Source organism: Ceratosolen solmsi, unplaced genomic scaffold (genome assembly GCF_000503995.2).
Source record: "Ceratosolen solmsi marchali unplaced genomic scaffold, CerSol_1.0 scaffold29, whole genome shotgun sequence".
NCBI classification, from domain to species: domain Eukaryota; kingdom Metazoa; phylum Arthropoda; class Insecta; order Hymenoptera; family Agaonidae; genus Ceratosolen; species Ceratosolen solmsi.
This window is the reverse complement of record NW_011948417.1, coordinates 3,347,432-3,368,786: the sequence shown is the minus strand read 5'-3', so window position 1 is coordinate 3,368,786 and position 21,355 is coordinate 3,347,432. Positions and strand designations below refer to the sequence as shown.

The window sequence follows — 21,355 nt, the reverse complement described above, 5'->3', positions numbered from 1 at the left end:
TGACCATCGACTCTTGTTGAATTTGAATAATACCTTGGCAAGTTGCAAGCGCCTTGGCAAATTACAAGTTCAAAGCCTTTGCAAGAATGTCGATTTCAACATCTAAGTAGGATTTAATTACTCTTAATATTGTAACTCTTAAGTATGTATATTTATATATAAACTTTAAGATAAGGATATTGCATTTTTTGTTGTTGTTGTTGTAACAAGTAAATTATATTAACGCTCCGTATTTTATAATTGCACCTGCATTACAACGTTTAAATACTAATAAATTACTCTTGCCGTTTAAACAAAGGTTAATTTATCGTTACATTCGCATGTTTCGTTTGTCCCGGAGTCATAGAGCTGCTTTTAACTCCGAGACTTTTAACTGCGCGAATTGCAGAAAAACATTCGTTTAATCTCACACGGGAAAATTAAAATCGTGTTTCTGTGCCCTTGTCATCGTACAAGGCAATAAATATAAACAACTAAGTATGAATATAAACCGGGCTGGGCATTAAATCGACGGAATTCCATTGTTGACGAAAAATAGTTAATTACACGTAATTCAGCCAAGTTTATTAAATTAATTTTATTGTTTTTTTCCATTCAATGGGCTCAATCAATTTTTAATGACATTTGATAAAGCATTTGCGGTTCGATTAAATATTTAGTCGGCTCGACTATAAAACGATAAATAGCCATTAATTCTAATTCATTACATTATTTAGTAGAAGACTTGTGGATGATTTTAGTTGAGTTTAGTAAATTTCAATCGCATGAACGAATACGAATTTAACGAAACAGCCTTTACAATATACAATTAAAGTTTCTATTATTACAGCAACAACTTGCAACCTATGATTGTATTACTATTACTAATCTATGATATTGAACATATCATTTCAACAATTGTAACATTTGTTAATTTAAATTTATAAATAGATTTGTAGATATTGAAATATGTATTTGATATATTGATCCCATTAGATATAATAATAATATGAGCGACGTAAAATTCAATTGAGTGACGAGTTTTATAACAATTTTTATCCACATTAAGTTAATAAACATTAGCAACATTTGTTCCAAACAAATTAATTATGAAATTATAAATCAGTCTTATATATAATATTCATAGATTATCCAATATAATCTTAATCAGATGAATGAATAAACGTTATTTGATTATCTTGCTAATGAAAAAAAAAAAGCGGCATTAGCAATTTATCATAATTTAGTATGAATGTATAATTAAAATTAATTTAATACACTTAAATAAGTAATTCTTATTCAAATATTCAGTTTTAATATTTGCTTTAAATGAATTTAGTAGGTATAACGACACATTTGTTCTTTTAAATATTACCAAATTACTTTATTTACATAGTAGAATAACTTATATCATTACGTTATACACAAATGTATAAAAATTGTGTGATTAATAATAAAAATTGATAGTTCGCGAAGCTCTCGATTATAAATACGTAATTAAAAGTTAGAATAAACCTTATATAAAAAAACTTATAATTGATATAACTAACATTTTCTTTAATATAATATATAATGAAATAATAATTTTGTGTCATTTGTAATTATATTTTTTTTAATTGGTAGAAATAAAAAATCAATGAAATCGTTATAATTTATGTTATATAATATTTTCATTATCTGTTAGCTATCACGCCTCCTCCTCTTTTAACTCTTGTAATATATCGTTTATGTAGATTATACAATTGAGAAAAATAATCATTTGCTATGTATATTCCTTTGAATTGTATTTTTATTGTCAATAAGTTCATGTGTTAGTATCATTTTCATTGTTAAAATTAATTATATTACAGACAATATTTATAATTCTATAGTTTATAAGCCACTGGATTTATCCTCTAAATTATGAATAGCGATAAATGTTTAAACATTTTTTCTTCTTAATTTTAACAATATCATAATGTATTCAATAAACCCTAATTTGTTTGGATATCATAGAATGTGTTATCTTCCATTATTTTATAAATATACCAACGATACCCTTTAAAATTATATAAAATTTATTTATCTTATTGTTTAAGAACATCGCTTGTATAATGCTAATTAAGTATCACGAAATGCACGGCATTTTATTTCGATCTCATTATTCGTAAAATAAATTTACATTCAGTATTAAGACGAACTTTCGATATTTTTCATTACTAATAAATAATATATAATGCATTTAAGACCTTATTCCCGAACTTGTTCGTTCATTTCCCATTTTAGGCGCATAACGAACGCACCAACGTTCAACGTTCAACGTGTTTTTGTACCTCCCCCTCCCGCCGCCACCCCCCCCCCCCGCCCCTCCCGTACCCATCAATACCAACAGCCCCGTCGAACCGCTAAATCGTACAATGAGATTCCATTGATGCGTGCAATACGATGGGTTTTCGTTTTAAAAACTATGATTGCAGAATAAAGCAAACGGAGGATGAGTTCCCTGACTATTGCGATGGACCATCGATTCTGCCCATATGCTGTTTTATTAATAAATTGGAAGGAGTCCAGTAGTGGATAAGCAATTTAACGATGTGCGCAGGTTCAAGAAATGTACGGGTAGAGTGAGCTGGCACCATATGATTGGAAAACAAAATGGCATCGGTCCAAATCGTCGTAAAAAGCTTATATGAGCTGCCTAGCAGCGTTTATGAAAACCTGCCACATTTATTTGCGCCCTCGCGTGCCCAATCGGTATACTCGTGTGGTACTCAATACGTGCATACTCCAAGTAGACACTCCTCATTATTGCCTCGTCGTAGGGCCAGAAGCTCCGCATTTCCAATCCTGAAGGTCGAGCGCTATTAACCAGATGTATCGTCCATTCTTAATCTCGAATAATATTGCCGCTCCCATTGTCTCTCGTATCTATCATAGTTTATCAATACATGCATATCGAACTATGAAGAGCTGGAGTAGAATAATCTAGAATATTACATGCATCGTGTGTCGAGTCGAGGCCGAACTTTAAAGGTCGTTCAAGTTTTAAAAGACTTTTCATTCTTGTGCAAAGTCTTGTGTAAAAAATCGTTTCATCCTTCCTGATTGTACAGAGTAACCGATCGTTGCTATCTACATCGTAGATAAGAATAATTCATACGAAATGATCGGTTACAGCGATTAACACGATACATTTGCGTTCATACTCTTTACCGTTTGAAATTGGTTTTCATACTCTTAATTCGTTAGATTTTCACGTACAAACGTATATCGATTGACTGCAATATGAAAGCATACTAATGATGAAGAATATTTATTGTTGATATTTTTCAATTAGAATTAGAGTGCAAGATTAATATTAGATTAGGCAAAATTAATAATGGCATTAAGTCTTGAACGTTACATTCTAAACTATCGTGAATACTTAAATAAGAGGTAAAATTTTTTTCGTTAGTTATTTTTAGACTGCTTAAGATAAAGAAACTTGTCGTTTAAAAAAAATAATCAAAAAAATTAATATCACATAATCGGACGATTACGTTTTTGTACTATTAAAAAAAAAAATATATGCTTAATCATATATATATATATATATATATTATAAAACAAATACCCAAATTACAAATTAGCTTTTCAAAATACTTCGAATGGTGCGCAATGACCGTTGCGACCTATTGCGCAGACGCAAAGACTACTCGCGATCAAACGAGCAAAAGTTGGTATGCATCACTAGTCACGTTTTATACTGTGTTAAAGTAGTATCAAGTACGCGCAGCATCGATTTATACTTTACGATTTATTGTTAAAGCGTACATATCGTTTTCCTTCCTCGCCGTTCAATTTTCGATCTGTAGAGTACGGTGTTTAAAAGTACCTACGATACTTCTGGTCGCTTAATTAAGATCCGAGATCTATTACGTTGGCTTAGTGAAGAATTGACGACCAAAGTTACTGAATTAACCAACGACTCGATATTAATTAAAGCTTACAGGGAAAATTTGCAACCTACTTGTTTTATTATTCATAAGCCGCGTGAACGCACTTTCGGCTCTGGGTTAAATTAACGAACGATCGCGTATTTTTAAAGTAAAGCCAATTGGCATCTCATTACTGTGATTTAGTGAGAGCAAAAATTTTGGATTTGGTGCCTCGTGTATTGGCACTTAACAACAATGTTCACAAGAAGTAGACAAAGTCAGAATTTCACCGGCGGTAAGAACTATCTTGCTTATCGATTCCCTTCCCTTTATACGTTCTTTCTCGTAGATATTCTCGTTTGGCGCTCGTCATCTCGTGTTGAAATGCTTCCTTATTATTTTTATGTTAGCTCAACTTAAGTTAAAATTAAGTTAGTCGACTTACCAACAGAAAAATCAATACCGGTCTTAGAAAATGGCGTCGCGTCTCGTCGCGCTAATGTCCACTAAGCTAAGCAATCCACCACGTATCTCGACATTTTGTAATTCATTGTATTATTTCATTTACTTGTGCCCAGTCGATATTATGAAATTTCTTATATTTAAGCCAAACATCTTTCGATGCATTTGCATTTTTTAATTTTATGTTAAGTACTTAACGTTTCTGGCCTAATTTTGCAACGACTTCCAATTGTGCAGTATTGTGTACTAATTGAAATATTTATTTAACAAAAATTTAATAATGCTCGCACGTTCATTTTTATAAGTAAATAAAACGTTTAAATAAAGCAATTAGTTGCTTATGAGCCAACAAAAAATTGAATATTTGTGTATAAAGACAAGAATTTAAGAAACATTTTTAAACAAAGAAAATCATAAAATAAGATCGTTTTCTTTATAATGAAAATGTTTGTACTTTCTCTTATATTTCTTATGAAGGAAACAAAGGTTAAATTAATTGTTTTTCCATCGTCGATTGCTCAAAATTCTTCATTTATATGTAAAATCGCCCAATTTGATACGTTGAATGAAAAATTTTCATAAATTTTATCGATATCCAATATTTTCTATTTACTTATATGCTCAATCGAAATAACGGATATATCTTATCAAAATTAATTCCACTTACCATTCGCATTTCAGTAATTAAAGATTTCATTATTCCCTATGCTAGTTCAAATACTTTCAATTTTATAGGTACTTCAACACGCAGTCAGTCTTCTACTTGTCCTGCAACCCAGCAGCAGCCGACGTATCAAGGACAGGCATCTGTAAGTTTGTATGCTTTATTATATTTTTAATTTACTTTACCCTATTAGAGCTTTAAATTGCTTCATATCTTATATGTTATCAATACTATCGATTCCTTACTTTTATATAAATTTTATTGATAATTAATTTCTCATAAAAATCGGCGACGATACTTACTCAAATTAGATAAAAACTAATAAATCTAATACATGGTGGCTATTTTGTCTATGGGGTTATAAAACATTGAAATTACATAAGATATAAAAGTGTTGCTTAAAAAAAACATTGTACTTCTTATGAAGGGTATTGTTAGCGTTTAAGCGCTTATAAGTTAACTGAAAATTTTTAGTATTTCATGAAAAGTATATTTATTAATTTTCAAATATTAACTGTAAGGACGTTTGTATCGCTGGTATAATTTTAGTATAATTACTGATTTATTAGCAATCATTCTATTCGCCATCATCGCTTGGTAATTGTAAATGCATTCATCGGCATCCACTCTGACAGTTGATTGTGTTGATTCACAGCGCATACATTTAATTAGGCATGGGTATTAATGTATCAATTTCAACATTACTACGTTTACCGTTCTATAGTTATACATGCGAGAAAAACAACAAAAATATACGTTTATATATTTGACTGTTTATATACATTATACGAATGACCCATATAACACTTTCGTTATGACGAGGTATAGCTATTATCGAATCACAAGATGAGACACAAATTGAAAATGTTAATATCGTTTGAACAATATTTTATAATTCATTCGTCTCCGACAATAATTTTAGATTACCTACTAACGAACGACATAATCTGGTAGTAATTTATGTATAATACAGCACAGTATTGATAAATTCATTTGATATGTCCTTAAGCTTAGGCCGTTGTGCCTTTCTCTGAGATAAGCGATTAAAAATTATGAACAAGAACTTGTTCATCTTCTTTTAAATACCCGTGAAATATTGCAGAACTATTCATCTTATAAGTAGATTGTTTTACTATTATTTGTATACGATTACAAGATTAGTTAGATGTAAGGATTAAACCAAATAAAATAATATTTTTGTCATTGGATTAACGAAATAAATGTCATATGTGTATTTACGAATTTTAATATTTTCTAGATATTTTATAAGAAAAATCTGTAAATCTCTTTCTTTCGTGTTGATTTTCAATTCTGTTAAAAAGTAATATTAATAAGTAACAAGATTGTAGACAGACAGTTATAAATTCGATTGATTTACAATTGATATACAATTGATGTCTTCTTTCATTTTTGTTAGTAAAGAAATTAGATATAATGATATTAAATTATAAGGTAAAATTTTTTACTTTCTTTACAATTTATTAACAATAATTTATTAGCACCTTTTATTTCGTAATTTTTTTGTGAAAAACATAGTACATTGAATGCACACTTTTCAGGGCGTATCTTAGAAAAAATTGTAATTGCCACCATGTAACAATAAGATTTAATGGTTTATTTTATGGTTTTGTTATACATGCCGAAGTATCATTTTTTATAAATAAAATATTTTACCGATACCGTACGGTACTGTTCATATAATTTTGCAGTAAATGACAAATTGATCGGAAACTTTTGCAAGCTAGCATATTCTTATAAACACACATATATTTTTATGCAATAAATGCATTTGTTAATTGGAAATTTTATGAATTTGTATTGATATACAAGAAACGAAAAGAATTTCAAAGTCCAGCAATATTGCTTAAGCGCACAAGTTTGCCTAAGCCTAAATTTCAGTTCATAAATTCTGATTATAATACAGATTATAATAAATTCTGATAAAAATGCATTGCTCCAATTTGCAATTGTATGAGAAAGCGTGACAAGGGATCGTTCTTGCATGTACTAATTAGTGATCCCCATCTCCCACTCCTGCAATGCAGGCTCTATTAGCTATACAACAATACCGAGGAGGTGTGTTCCGCCAAGGGCAAGTTCGCCAGTTGCCCACATAGCAAAAAACCATAAGCCATTCCCTGGGTAATTCGTGCTGAACTCGTACCTAACCAAGTTAACGAGACGCACGCTCTCTAGTTACTAGGATGTACGAACATTCATTCCTTTCATTTAGTACATTCAGTTGGTAGAGGCTGCGTTGTACATGACTATGAAAATTTCTTTGCGTAATCACATAAACTCGGCTCGGTCATGAGTTAAAATAATAGGCCGCAGTTAGAGGGAAATCGGCCGGTCAAATACTATGGGGGCAGCGATAGTGTTTCTGCTGAAATGCAGATGTGATGCTGGGCCTTGGTGGGATGGCACAACCGTCGAGGTTCCTTGTGTAGCGGCATCCCTCCCTATGTTTTATAGTACAACCAACAAGGAAATTATCAGGGCGGTAGCCAGAGTCAGCAGAATGCCTACAAGCAGGGGAACAGCACATCGTATAAGGCGTCACCTCAGCAGCAGCAGCAACAACAGCAGCAACAACAGCAGCAGCAGCAACAACAACAGTCGCCTCAACAACAGCCAGCACGGAATATACAACAAACAAAGCAGCAATCCAATCCACAACAGCAGCAGCAGCAACAGCAGCCGGGGACACCTCAAGCCCAACGTCTGAAGCCTATTTTAAAGAGCAGTAACGTCAGTATCCAAGGTAGTCCAGGCCAAATTCAAGGTCAAATCCAAGCCCAAATTCAGGTCCAAAACCCGCCTTATAACCAAAATCAGTCAAATATTGGACAAGTACAACAAACTAATAACGGTTTGGATTCTAGTGACGCTGGTACCGAAAGTATAGAAAGTGAAGTTATAGAGGTACCAAAATGGAGACGCAAAACACCGGGGCGTAAGTTTGTCGATTGATTTATTGAAGTTTATTATCATTATTATTGTTGTTTTTTTTTTTTGAAAATTCTATAAGTTCCATAAATATATCATATATATATATATATATATATATGCATGTATGAATGCAAGTCCATACGATAATAATGATGACAAATCACTGCGCAAATTCGAAGATTATACATTCTATTTATATATTCCGGTGATAACACTAGAGTATTAATAGTAAATTAATCAATGTGAACTTAAATTCTGAATCACTTTATAAAGGCAATTTTTAATTTCGATATTTGCTCATTTTTGTCATCCCTAAGTCTTAATATGATTTTACAGTGAAAGTTGATAGAAAATTAAAACGGTTGCGTATGAATCAACGTTTGAGAAAGACATTACAGCCAAAGAACGCAATTATGGTTTTAAATGAAATGAAAACGGGTGTTCAGTTTACATTTCCCGAAATCCAGTCAATGCCGAATTCCTTGTTCTTAGTTCACGCTGAGGTAAAAACTACCACTATAAGCTTTCTAAGAGACATATAATGAAATATAATCTGCAGTGAAAATTTATGTGATTTTCATTTAGATCGAAGGTAAAACATATATTGGTCAAGGAGTTTCAAAACCACTTGCTCGTCAAAATGCTGCCGAAAATGCCCTGAAGAGTTTACTTTTGGAAAAGATGACTACCGCAGCTATGAAGGCTCGTCTTGATGCAGAAGTCGAAGGTGGCGCCGTGAATAATACCACGGGCGAAACTTCGGAAAATAAAGAAGGCGAGACTAGTAATAATATGGAAACTACACCCGAAGAACACGATGAGATTCCCTGGCGTTCGTTAGCAAGTTTTGCTCTGTACAAATTATTCCTTGAATGGCAAAATCAAGGTACTGTCGTTCCTGTACCGCGACCCGGTTTGTCTCCTGGGAAGGCTAAGAAAGAAAGCAATAAAGTTATAGTACAAAAAGAATTACCTCCAAATGCCATTACAATTCATCCAGTCATGCTTTTAAATCAAATGCGACCTGGCCTTACTTATACAGAAATCAGTCGCATTGGTAATCCCCCTAATACTATGTTCACGCTTGCCGTTGAAATCGATGACCAAGAATATACTGGGGCTGGTGGGTTTCGTCAAATTTTTCACATTCAAAAGGCCCTTACACATTTTCATCTTAAAACAATATTTATTTGCTTCTATGTTTGTTTTGTTTTAGCAAAAAATAAGAAGGATGCCAAAAAAATAGCAGCAAAAACTGCTTTGCATGCTTTATTCAACCTTGTTTATCCAGATGAAAAAGAGGAAGATGTAAATGTGGGTTAAAGAATTCATTAATAATACTTACTCCATTTTAATCTAGACAAATGCATTTTGCATAATAGAATTGACGATTAAAGAAGTAACAAATAATGACAGTATTTGTAATGCATAACCGCAGTTCTAAAGCAAAATTGAAAAGTTCTTTATATTTGTAATCTTCAGATCTATTATTTTATCCTAAGAGGATAAAGTTTTATTTACTATGTCTTATTATGCACCTTATAGGTAAACAAGTTTGACTGTATTCCAAATAATTTTACATTACGATGACTGTGTCGATCGATTCTACATAAAATTGGAATAGAACTATTAAGATCTAATAATAGATCTTATATGTACTACATTAAATTTAGGTACAATCTTTGTACCTAAAAATTTATTCAATCCAAGTAATTTGAAATAAAGCATATTTGTGACAAAATTAACCTATTAATTTATTTTTATTTTAATTTTGCCCTAGATTTCATATTAAACAAGGATACTCTCATTTTTTTATAATGAAATTTTATGATTAAAGTAAATACTATATCTAGAAGTTAAGTATTATTCTTATTTAAATTATTAACATTAGTTTCTAGATTAGCCAGCAGCAATAATAATAAAAATACTTTTCAATGTAATGTTGATAATAAAACTATAATTTAACATTTCTACACGTAAATGTATTGATTTGTAAATGAATTTTTTATTATATAACGAAGATTTTTTTTTAATGAAAAATTGCATAAAACGATGTGATTGTTGAAGAAAGATAACGATGTTAAGATATTTTTATTGTACATTACATGTGCGGTTGCCCACTAATAGAATGCATGATATTTTTTTATTGCGAATGCTTGAATATTTCCAGGTTTAGGTAATTGAGCAAACGGTTAGATTATTTATTGTTTGAGCTCCAGACAATTTATAAGCCGCACAATAATGCGTCCACTGTGAATGTTCAATCATGATAGTGAATTTACATAATTGCAGCTAGAACACACATTTCATAAGTTTAGTAAGTTATTAGTAAATTACGTTTTTCTATTTAAAGTGAACTTGCAGCCTAAATAAGTTAAGCCTTGTTCTCTAATTATAAGACTGATCTTTCAAAAAATAATTCTTAAATACGAAGATAAATTAACGATGATTATACAAATAATTTACACAATGTTATTAAATTAACTTTATTTGCAATAATTATCATACGTATAAGGCCAACCACAACAGTTAATATTTATTTTTCTCGACATTTTTTAATATTAAATAAATTGTTAAGAATTTCAATTGAATTAAAAAAAAAAAAAAGTATATATATATATATATATAAAATACACAGTTCTAAAATAATCTTTATTTAATATTTATTCGCGTGAAATTACCAATCTTTTTCTTTTATATTAAAACCAGAATCATTATTTAAATTTTCATCAAGTGCCATCAATATCTGATTAAATTGATTCGGACATGTGACCGAAAATCTACACAAAACATTTTAGCTTTTCCTATAAGTAAAATGTATGTTGCACATCAAGCCATCATTGAATTTATTCTAATTATACTCTCATATGTATATTGTAGTGTTGAATGGATTTACTTTAGAATCAAAATTAGAATCTCTAATGTTGTCAGTGGATACTCGTAACCACCCTTGATATAAAAATCACAGTGCGTCGTCAGATAGATACCCGGGTTATCTAATAATATGAAAATGCTGCTTATATCAAGAGTCAGTGACCAAGGGACTGAGCAGATATTTATATAAAGTTGTCATATAAGAATATTACAATGTGAAATGAGTACATATACACAATTAACGTAAAAGTACTAATATTTCAAATTTGGTTTAGATTTTACTTTCTATTGCGTATATGGACGCTTGCAAATATACTTATGAAAATTGTATGAAATAATATCTAGATTTTATTTTACTTAACACTTAAATGCAAAAATTGTTAATAATTTTTTTATATTTTAAACATGATATAAGGACTTTTTTGTTTTGTTTTGCTTAACTAACTTTAGAGGTATGACCACTGATAATATAATAATTTGAAAGGTATTGTTTATCGTGTATAAAGTTACTTCAGAATAATAATAGATAATTTTCAATAATTTAATCAATATTTTTATATAAATTTTATAGAAAATTATTTATTTTAATAGATTACACGTGTAACAAATGAATCATTAAAAGTATAAAGTAATAACAATTTTATAATGTTTATAGTATTAATAAAACTATATATGACTTAACAACATTATAACTTAACAATACTTTAATATTGAAAGTTGTAATAGTTTTTTGAATATCATTATATATCATTATATATCATTATATTGAATATCATTAAGTATAAAAACTAAAATTAAATAAGTACCAAATTCAGATATAAAACTAGTTGGGAATGATTAAAATTACAATTGGTAAATGGTATATTAAACTTAATAAGTATATCGTAGATAAAATAATAAAAAACGCAATAACATATATTCTATATAAAATTAATATAAACTTTTTTTTATGTACAATTTACAACAACAAAAATTAAGATTATATATATATATATATATATATATATATATATATATATATATATATAAATATAAATCTTTTAACTCGAATAATTATAGCTTGATAAACTACATTTTTAGTGGTTTGATAATATATTATTTTAAAATAATATAAAAAACTTTTGAACTGTTATGACTTTAAAAATCCAAAAAATCTAATTGATTTAATGTAAAATTTATTTCAATCTAGATTTTTATTACAGATTTTTAAAGCTCTTGTATTGACAATCATAGCTGCTTTCTTGGAATGTTCCTTAATTTTTTTAATTATAATTTTAAATTCTGATTAATTACAAATATAGATATTTTATTTGTTTTTAACCATAAAAATATAATAAAACTTTAATATACCCATCGTATCTTTTTAAACCCTGTATAATCTTTAATTAAATAAAACAAACAAAAATAAATATATTTAAGATTTGTAAATATATTAGTTTTTTGGATATTTTTCTAAATCTTTCTTGATTTCATTCCAAGCCTTTTGAATTTGTTGTTGGGAAATTTCATGACTCCATAAAGTAGAAACAACTACATGTGCATTATGGATTTGTTCAATGTTACTTGGCTGCACCAAAATACGTTTCTTGGCTTCTTCTGTGCTTAATTTGTTACGCTCCATTAATCTTTTAATTGCCTTAGAGATTAAATAAAATTGTAATTAATTTATAATAAAATAGTAAATAAAATTTTAAATGCACGTTATATGTACTTACTTCTTCTTGTGGAATTATACATGTCCAAATTTCATGACAGATATGTTGCCAGCCAGCTTGAATTAAAACTGCTGCTTCGATAATCACAATATCAAAACCTTCTTTATACAATTTATCAATTTGATTTTTAGCTTCCTCAAGTATAACAGGCCACATTAGTTTATTTAATTTTTCTAACTCATTCTGTGAAAAAATTGCTACCATTATGCCATTTCTCTATTAAATTATTAATTATCTTAATTATTATTTGCACACCTTATCATTAAAGACTAGACTACCCAATGCTCTTCTATCTATTTCACCATCTGAAGTTAAATATTCAGGTCCAAATGTTTCAACAATTAAATTAAAACATTTCATACCGGGAGCATAGAGAGAATGAGCAATTAAATCACAATTAATCAGTCCAGCACCTAATTTTTCTATTTTCTCCGCTATGCTTGATTTACCACTAGCTATACCACCAGTAAGTCCAATTATATAGGGTCTTATAGGTTTATCACCTATATTCTATGAAATAATACTATTTATATGTAAATGTCTCATAACAATTCAGAAATATTTTATTATAATAGTAACAGACTATTTAATTACGACTCTCGTATATACTTACAGGTTCTTTTAATCTTACACCTAGTAAACGCATCCTTTGATTACTGGAGCTTATTTTTGTTTTTTCATGTTCCTGATGATTTACATCTTCAACTAATTTTATAACATGAATAGCTAGTTGTTTTAGATTCTTTTGTACACGTTTCTCATTAACCATCTCTCCACCTTTTAAAGTCTCTTCACTTACTAAAATCATTTCTAAAGTAGGATCTTCAATCGACGGTCCGTACATATTAGTAATTGGCACTACATTATAAGTTAAGCAAGGATCTACGTCTTCTGTGAAATCTTTCAAAGAATTCATACGCTGTGGACATGTTTCAATTAGCTCCCATAAAATTTTTTCTGAAAATTCCAATAATAAATATTTTTATAAATATATTAAAGAATCCTTAATATTTTATTAAAACAGTTTACTTTGCAACATATTTGTATCCGTAACACCCACTGTTAGATTTTCAGTACAATAAAGTATTGCTTCGCTTAAAAAAATCTTATGACCATTATGTAATCTATCAAAAGTTCCTCCTAGTACAACATTTTTGTACATTGTCTCTTCAATATCATTGGTACTGCTTTTATTACAATTGTTATCTTGGTCTTTCTCATCAAAAGTTATAAATTTACATCCCATTGATGTATTCGATAAACAATCTTGCATGAAAGTAATCGCTTCATTGCTGTTGTAAGTCTGATCGAAAATAACTAGTTCCACTGGTTTTTTTGTATGTATGATTGATACATTAGGATTCTTTAAATGTGACAATAAAACTCTGACATCTAAGCAATTAAAATGTTTGGATGCAATTGTGTAAATATTTGCTATAATTTCAAAATAACGAGGCCCTTTTAGTTTTACCAATGGTAACGAGTATGCGTTAGAAATAATGTTTTTTTCAGGAAAATATTGAATATAAAGGGTTTTTAATACATGATTCTTAATGGCTGGTAATAATTTGCCTACTTTGGCTGGGTTTGTTAATATTAACAATCCAGTATTAACCATATTTTAAAATTTGTTTAAATAACAAGTGTTTATAAAATATAACCTATTATTCTTTATTAACGTTGGTCACATCACTAAATTTTGACATTTGTATCGTAAGTATGACACAAATTTAATTTCTAATCATAGAAATTATGTAAACGTCTTGTTGACTCAAATAATTTAAAAATGTAAATAAGATTTCAAATGCGACCTTTATTTAGTAACAATCGGACCAGGATTCACATTTATGACATTTAATTATATTTTAATCATGAACATTGGATTTTGCTGCCGTATTTAAAAAATTTCAAATATTCAAGAATTGACAATATTAAGTATTTGTCGATTCATTATTTTACTAAATATATTATTCTTTGCAAACATAAGGTTTGTTAAATTATAAAGGAAACTGTAATGTTTAATTTTGCAAATGTGACGTAATAGAAGCGTCATTTTTTCTTAAAGCAAACGAACTTTCGTTGTATAAATTTCCTTCAATGGCTTATCATTCGTTCTTATTATTTACAGGTATGAGTGTAAATTTTGAGTATTAAGTTAATTTTTGTTTATAAATATAAACTTTTCATTGGGTTAATTATAACCAAAATTTTTAAATAAAGTATTTTCAGAAAAATTCCACTTTACATGGGCGGGAGCAGTGTGGATACAAATTCGGTATGAAATAGAAACAAATTTGTAAAAAATCAATTCAACGGATTTTTGAAGGTAGGTAGTTGTATTTTATTTAGAATTTTCATACAAGAAACAATTTATCTTTTATAAAGAAAATAGTACAAAATTATTTTAAAACTTATTTTTGATTTTATTTAATAAATAGCATTAAAAGAATATATACATATATCTCATCTATATATAGAATGTAGAGAATTTCTTTGAATATTAGTAATATAGTAGTTTATAAATTGCAAATCTAATGCAAATCTAATAGAATCTTTTTTCATCAATTCTGTAAATTTCGAAAAATTCATTGAATTTCCTGTATTATCATTTCTAAATAAGTTATTCGCGTTCATTATAAAGCATAAACTTGAATAATTCTCGTTGTTTTTTTTTTTTTTTTTTTTTTTTTTTTTTTTTTTTTTGGTGGCCTGATATTATCTGTCCGTAATATTTAGATTAAACATTGCTGCTGGTTTTTAGTCGATTAAATATTTTACATAGATATTTAATATTGACAAAATTATGTGCCTTAAATCGGTGATTTATCGTTATTTTTATATATAAAAGGATATAAATTTCTTTAGTGAATTTTGAAACATTCGAATTATGCGATGTATAATACGTTTAAATATAATCCGTATTTATAAAACAGAAATAATGATAATATTTAACTGATTTATAAGCACTTATTAAAAATGTAATCTTACAATTGAAATTAGTACGTGTAATAGAAAAGGTTAGTCGCCAAATTTTAACTCAGGTTTAAGTCGTATTAAAAAACATATTTTAAGATATGTGATAAATTCAGGCATATTTAAAAAAAATACTACATTTAACAAAATTGACATAATTTCAATGTTATATATAAAAGTTAAATATATTGTTTAATAATTGAAGCGTGACAGTTTTTCAAAAATATTATAACAGTAAATTACACGCAGATTTATACCCAACATAAAAGTAAGTGATATAAGAAAGAAAGTACAGTTTTAATATTATTAATTTTTTAAACGAAATGTTTCATATATTACTTATGCTTAATTCAATAAGAATTCTTTTATAAATAGAAAATAATTTACAAATATAATAATAATATTGTTGCCGATTATTACGTTGTATTTATATGAAAAAGTATCTTGTAACTTTTAATTTAAAAAATATAAGTAAACCTTGTAAGATATAAAAACGTTTGTAAGATATAAAAATTTGAAAATAACATAATATTAGTAGAAAACACTTTCATAGTTAGCTGATTACATATTTATATGTGTATATATATATCACATATTTATATTTATATTTATATTTATATTTAGATATTTTAGATTTATATTTATATTTATATTTACATATTTATATACACATATTTATATGTGTATAAAAATATTATCAATGTCCATTAGTAAATAAATATATATATATATATATATATTTATTTACTAATGGACATTGATAATATTTTTTAATAAAATTATAATAGCAATTTTTGTTTCAGAAAATATTTATATGTGAAAACTATCGAAATAAATTATTTGATGAATAATAATTAAGAATAATATTTAAAAAATAATTCTTAACATTAATAAATTCTAATTACGTTACAATGGACAAAGAATTTATTGTATTAACAAATAGTTCTTCAATTAACCATATTTTTACAAGTATTGCACAAAATTCTTTGTTACTTTTTACTAACTCTAATATACAAACTGTGGGGATAATTGTACTTGCGGTTTTAACAATAATTAGTGCTGCATCATACATGTTTTATAGAATAAAAGGTTTTATTCGTCAAACAATATTAACATAGATTTTCTCTATTCATAAAAATGTATCGCTAGATATTTTAATTGAAATTCTTGATATTTTAGATAATAATATTAGAAACATAAGTAAAAGTGAAGGAATTACGAGAAAACGAGAATTACAAAAGTGTTCTTTGTATTCATCGAAATCTGAAAATTTTAACTATAATAAAATTTTAAATGAATTGCATAACCTATGCAACGTAAGTATTATTATAGATAATTACAAATTATAAACAAAATTTTCATAACTTGTATTTAATTTTAAAAAAGTGTTACGATATTAAAGTAATGCCATATACGTTATTAATATGAAATCCAAGATTTACATTGTAAAATACATAAAAATTATTAATTATAAAATTACTTTGAAATTAAGCATATTAGAATATTTTTTTTTTATTTTTTTTTTATAAAATTATTTATAAAAATACATATAAAATTACATATTTTATTCGTGTTAAATTTATTTGAAAAATTTATTATTTTTTTCAATTGAAAAATATTATCATATAATTCGTAATTTAACATATGTTTCTAATACATCAAAATATTTATTATTTTAATCATGTTTAGATAGTGATTGGTGTATGTAAAATTACATTTACATTTATCAGTACATTTATCTAAATATTTTTATATCTGAAAGGTTTAGATGTAACGATAAAACAATTTTATAAATGGTTTTATTAGTTTGTCGAATTAGCACACTTAGATTACTTTATTTTTGAGAATAATATCTAACTATATAATAATTTCTATTAATATATAATATAATAATTTTTAACTATGTAGTATAAGATGTATAAAATATAAAGTATAAGATGTATAAAATATAAAATATAAAATATAAAATATAAAAAAAAAAAAAAAATAAAGCAATAGAAGTTTTTTTTTTTTATATCATTTTAACTTTCATTGTGATAATTTATTCGTCAATTTATAATGCCTCTTATTACCTGTATTTGAAGATTTTCAAATTTATACATTAATTTTACATACATGCTATTTTTTAAAATGAATTAACCAGTGCTGGGAAATAATATTGAGTAAGATTGTGTGTAACATACCGCAGGCTTATTTATCAAAAACAATTTCGGATTGTTTCTATGTACAATCTTTCCAATATTTGAACACTGTTAAATTTCAATATTACTGGTTAACGTCAACAACATTTTTTTAATGTATTCTATCTATAAATAATATTGTTTCTTTAATTCTAAAAATGTTATTAAGCTACAAAATCAAATGCAGCATACTTTACGTGTTTATGTTTTTTTTTTTTTTATTATTATCAATGCTTAAAGACAAAATAATGTCCGATATAAAAATGTCATTGAATAAATTTATATTTAAAGTTTATAATATACAAACATATTGGAAATTATCACGTTTTACAATTTTTTGTGTTAACATTTTTTTTTTGTTATTGTTTTTGTTGACTAGTTTGCTGTTATTTTGTATTTAAACATAAAATAAATATTTTTTTAGATATTCAAGATTCGATTATTTTACGATAAAGCAATAAGTGTAATAAATTATATGAAAATATCTTTACTGCATAAAGCAGCTATATAAAAGTCATACTAATGTCATGTAAAAAAAAAAAGAAACCTAATAATAGTTTAATAGTTAACGTTAGCAAAGATAGTATTTAAAAATGATGCTATAACATGTATATGTAATCCTAGTAAGAAAATAAGAAAATATTTGTTACGAAGAATTTAAGATAAGAAATATCAAGATTTTAGAAATTAGACTTGATGATAGTGAGTAAACAGGAGATGAATCATATATTGTTTGTGTTTTGTTAAATATTTAGGCAAACATTGGTTATTATTATTATACTTGTCGATGAGCTATCACTTTGCTTCACTTTGTTGCCTGAAAGTATATTTATTGATATTTGAATATAAACACGCGAGAGTTAGATATATTATTTTATAAGATTTATGATGGAAATAACACTAATTATTGGTCACATTAACATCTTCAATTTCTGTTAGGGCATAGAAATCGAAGCTTTTTAGAAATTACAACAATTTATTGTTCGCAATCGAATAAATCTTTAGTTAGAAACGCTGCTGCGTCTATAAAATTGGATCAATGTAAATATCTGTCTCAGTATTATGTAAAAAGTCATTATATAACTGCTGGAATACACGATAACATTTTTATATAAAATAGTATAAAAACAAATGATTTACTATAATCATTTTTGTACAGTATTAAAAAATGCTATAGATTAACGTTTTTTCTTAAGACGCATAAATATATTAACTACATGAAATACGATTTTATATTAAATTGTCCTTGTAAACAAATATTCAATAACGTGTCTATTGAAAGTGATTTCCAATATTATACTTTCAACATATATACTGGAATTTTTAAAAAAAAAAAAAAAAAAAAAAATGCAATATAATTCTATTTTTAGAACTGCACTAACATTTTTAATTCGCTGAAATGCATAGAACTTATTTCCAACTATCCTCAATTAATAAACGTTAAACTGTCTGATGGTTTAACGCCATTTCATCGAGTTTGTTTCCACGGCAACGATGCATTAATAGAATACATGCTTGAAAAAGGTATTAAAAAGTTTTATTACTGCTTTAATCATTATAAATTTAACATAAATATGTATGTTTTTAAAGTATTTATTCCAGAAATAATAGAGAATATATTTTAGGTGCGGATCCAGAGTTGAAAACGGTTGCTGGAGAGAACGGGTTATGTATGGTACTTTATTATTACATATACGCCAAGGCTGAAAATTTGAATTGCTTAGAAACTTTATACGCAAAGGGTAATAAATGTTACATGTAAAGTTTTACGAATTTCCATGTTGCTAAAATTCACGTTGCATGTTTAATATTTATAGGCTGCCACCTCACATTTGGCGATGAATGGTATAAAATATTTTTAAATCTGTCAGTCAGGGCTAATAATACAAATTTGACCAAATGGTTACTCACTCATTCAAAATCGCCAAAAGGAAAACATTTTAATAGAGCTTCATCCGCTCCTTTATAATAAGTAACATTTTTCCTTAATTTATTTTAAACATGCATACGCGTACACACCATTTATATTATTTAAGTTGACAAATGAATTGCGTAAATATGGTATAATACAAACAAAACTTATTCTGTATAATTGATATTATAATGTAATTGCATTGAGTATTGTATTTTAAAAGACTGATTAATTTGTCTTTTTATATTTGAAATCTTTAAATATTATGCTTTTTGTATTTTACAATTAAGAATTTAAAATATCATGATGTAGTGACTTTAATAATAACATTCACCGTAAAAAATTTAATTTTCAAATTTAAAAAATTTTAAATATGTTTTTATAATAAAATTTACTTTGTACAATGCTTTAAAAATAGAAATATTTATGTTGTTAATATTGAAAGACTAACTTATAACTTAATAAATAACTAATTATTACGGCGAATGCCATGTTGTCGAGTGGCATATTTGCTAAGTATTTAAGTTTTAAAGAGTAAAGGACGATTTATTGTTTCAGTTCATTTATTATTTTAAATGTATTATTAAATAATATTATTCTAATTTTATACGATATTATTTACTTTTAAACCTAACAATCTATCGATACAGCCATTTATATAATATTAATCTCATGAAAAATGTCATTCAAGTTAAATTATTTATCATAATTTAGATAATTTTTTATATAGTTGTAAAGCTAATAATCTTGTGTCTGCATTAAGTTTAAAACGTATTTTAATAAGAATTCTAATTTCAATTTTAGTACAAATATTAATATAAAAAGAGACTAGTACAAACAAAAATTGATAAAAAGAAGATAGCCGACCCATGTAAAGAAAGCATGTAAATTTCTTACAGATCGTTTGAAACTCATTGATATTCACATAATATTGGTAATACTTTTAAATGTTAAAAACTTGATCGATGCATTTCTATTGAAACATTTTCTTTGTCCTACTTGATTAAAAAAAGGATAAGTCCTAAAATATTCATGATTTACTCAACTATATCTCACTACTATATCTTATACATAATTATAATTTAAAAAATTATAATATTACAGATATTTTTTTTTCTTTTTTTCTTTTTGCATAATAGATTTAATACTGTGCTCGAGACTTTGTACAATAATTTCAGAATTTTAATTAACAAACGCTAAATGATTGGACCTAGATATTTTAATAGACTATGGAAAGTCAAAATTAATTAGAATGCTTTTATTGCAATTTTTATTAATAAAACAAATAAAATTTGTTTAATTCCATTTAATTATTTTACTTATTTGTTTTAAAATTCTTATCAGCGCTTACTACTATTAATAAAAATTTTATTATCATATAGTATAGATTATTGCAATATAATATTTATTACTGAAATCCAATAAATGAGATTTTAATTTTAAGTTAAACGTATTAATATAGAGTAGTATAAGATTTTACTTTTATATTATTTATTTCTTATCAAATCTGTATCATTATTCTCGCTAAATTTTCTCAATTATGTATTTTTTTTGCAACTAAAATGATCGCTGCAATTTGTTTCAATGTGAGATACGGTGTGTCAATTATCATTTGTACACCATGAAGATATATCGTCGATATGTATTATTCGAGTAAATTATGATTTATACCTTGTTTATTATTTATACTTAAATTATGAAATTAGAATATTATAAATAAGAAAAAAAGGTTTTCGGAATTAAATAAG

At 26.7% G+C, this 21,355-nt stretch overlaps 3 protein-coding genes across 3 annotated transcripts; 2 read left to right on the top strand and 1 right to left on the bottom strand.

Annotated features, from left to right (window-relative positions):
• The first annotated feature begins 4,350 nt into the window (after positions 1-4,350).
• On the top strand, positions 4,351-9,698 carry LOC105359981 (mediator of RNA polymerase II transcription subunit 15). The gene is made up of 6 exons (XM_011496752.1): positions 4,351-4,417; positions 5,019-5,146; positions 7,477-7,957; positions 8,290-8,456; positions 8,539-9,076; positions 9,170-9,698. Exons 1-6 carry the CDS (start codon positions 4,351-4,353, stop codon positions 9,274-9,276), a joined length of 1,488 nt encoding a protein of 495 aa, XP_011495054.1. The 3' UTR covers positions 9,277-9,698.
• Positions 9,699-11,998: 2,300 nt separating this feature from the next.
• On the bottom strand, positions 11,999-14,253 carry Ppat-Dpck (Bifunctional Phosphopantetheine adenylyltransferase - Dephospho-CoA kinase). The gene is made up of 5 exons (XM_011496293.1): positions 13,572-14,253; positions 13,156-13,499; positions 12,798-13,052; positions 12,543-12,725; positions 11,999-12,463 (listed from the first exon to the last, which is right to left on the bottom strand). Exons 1-5 carry the CDS (start codon positions 14,158-14,160, stop codon positions 12,260-12,262), a joined length of 1,575 nt encoding a protein of 524 aa, XP_011494595.1. The 5' UTR covers positions 14,161-14,253; the 3' UTR covers positions 11,999-12,259.
• Positions 14,254-16,426: 2,173 nt separating this feature from the next.
• On the top strand, positions 16,427-19,808 carry LOC105359653 (uncharacterized). Its single transcript, XM_011496292.1, has 5 exons — positions 16,427-16,604; positions 16,695-16,831; positions 19,066-19,219; positions 19,321-19,437; positions 19,513-19,808. The coding sequence occupies exons 1-5, from the start codon at positions 16,427-16,429 to the stop codon at positions 19,662-19,664; spliced, it is 738 nt and encodes a 245-aa protein (XP_011494594.1). The 3' UTR covers positions 19,665-19,808.
• Positions 19,809-21,355: the final 1,547 nt, after the last annotated feature.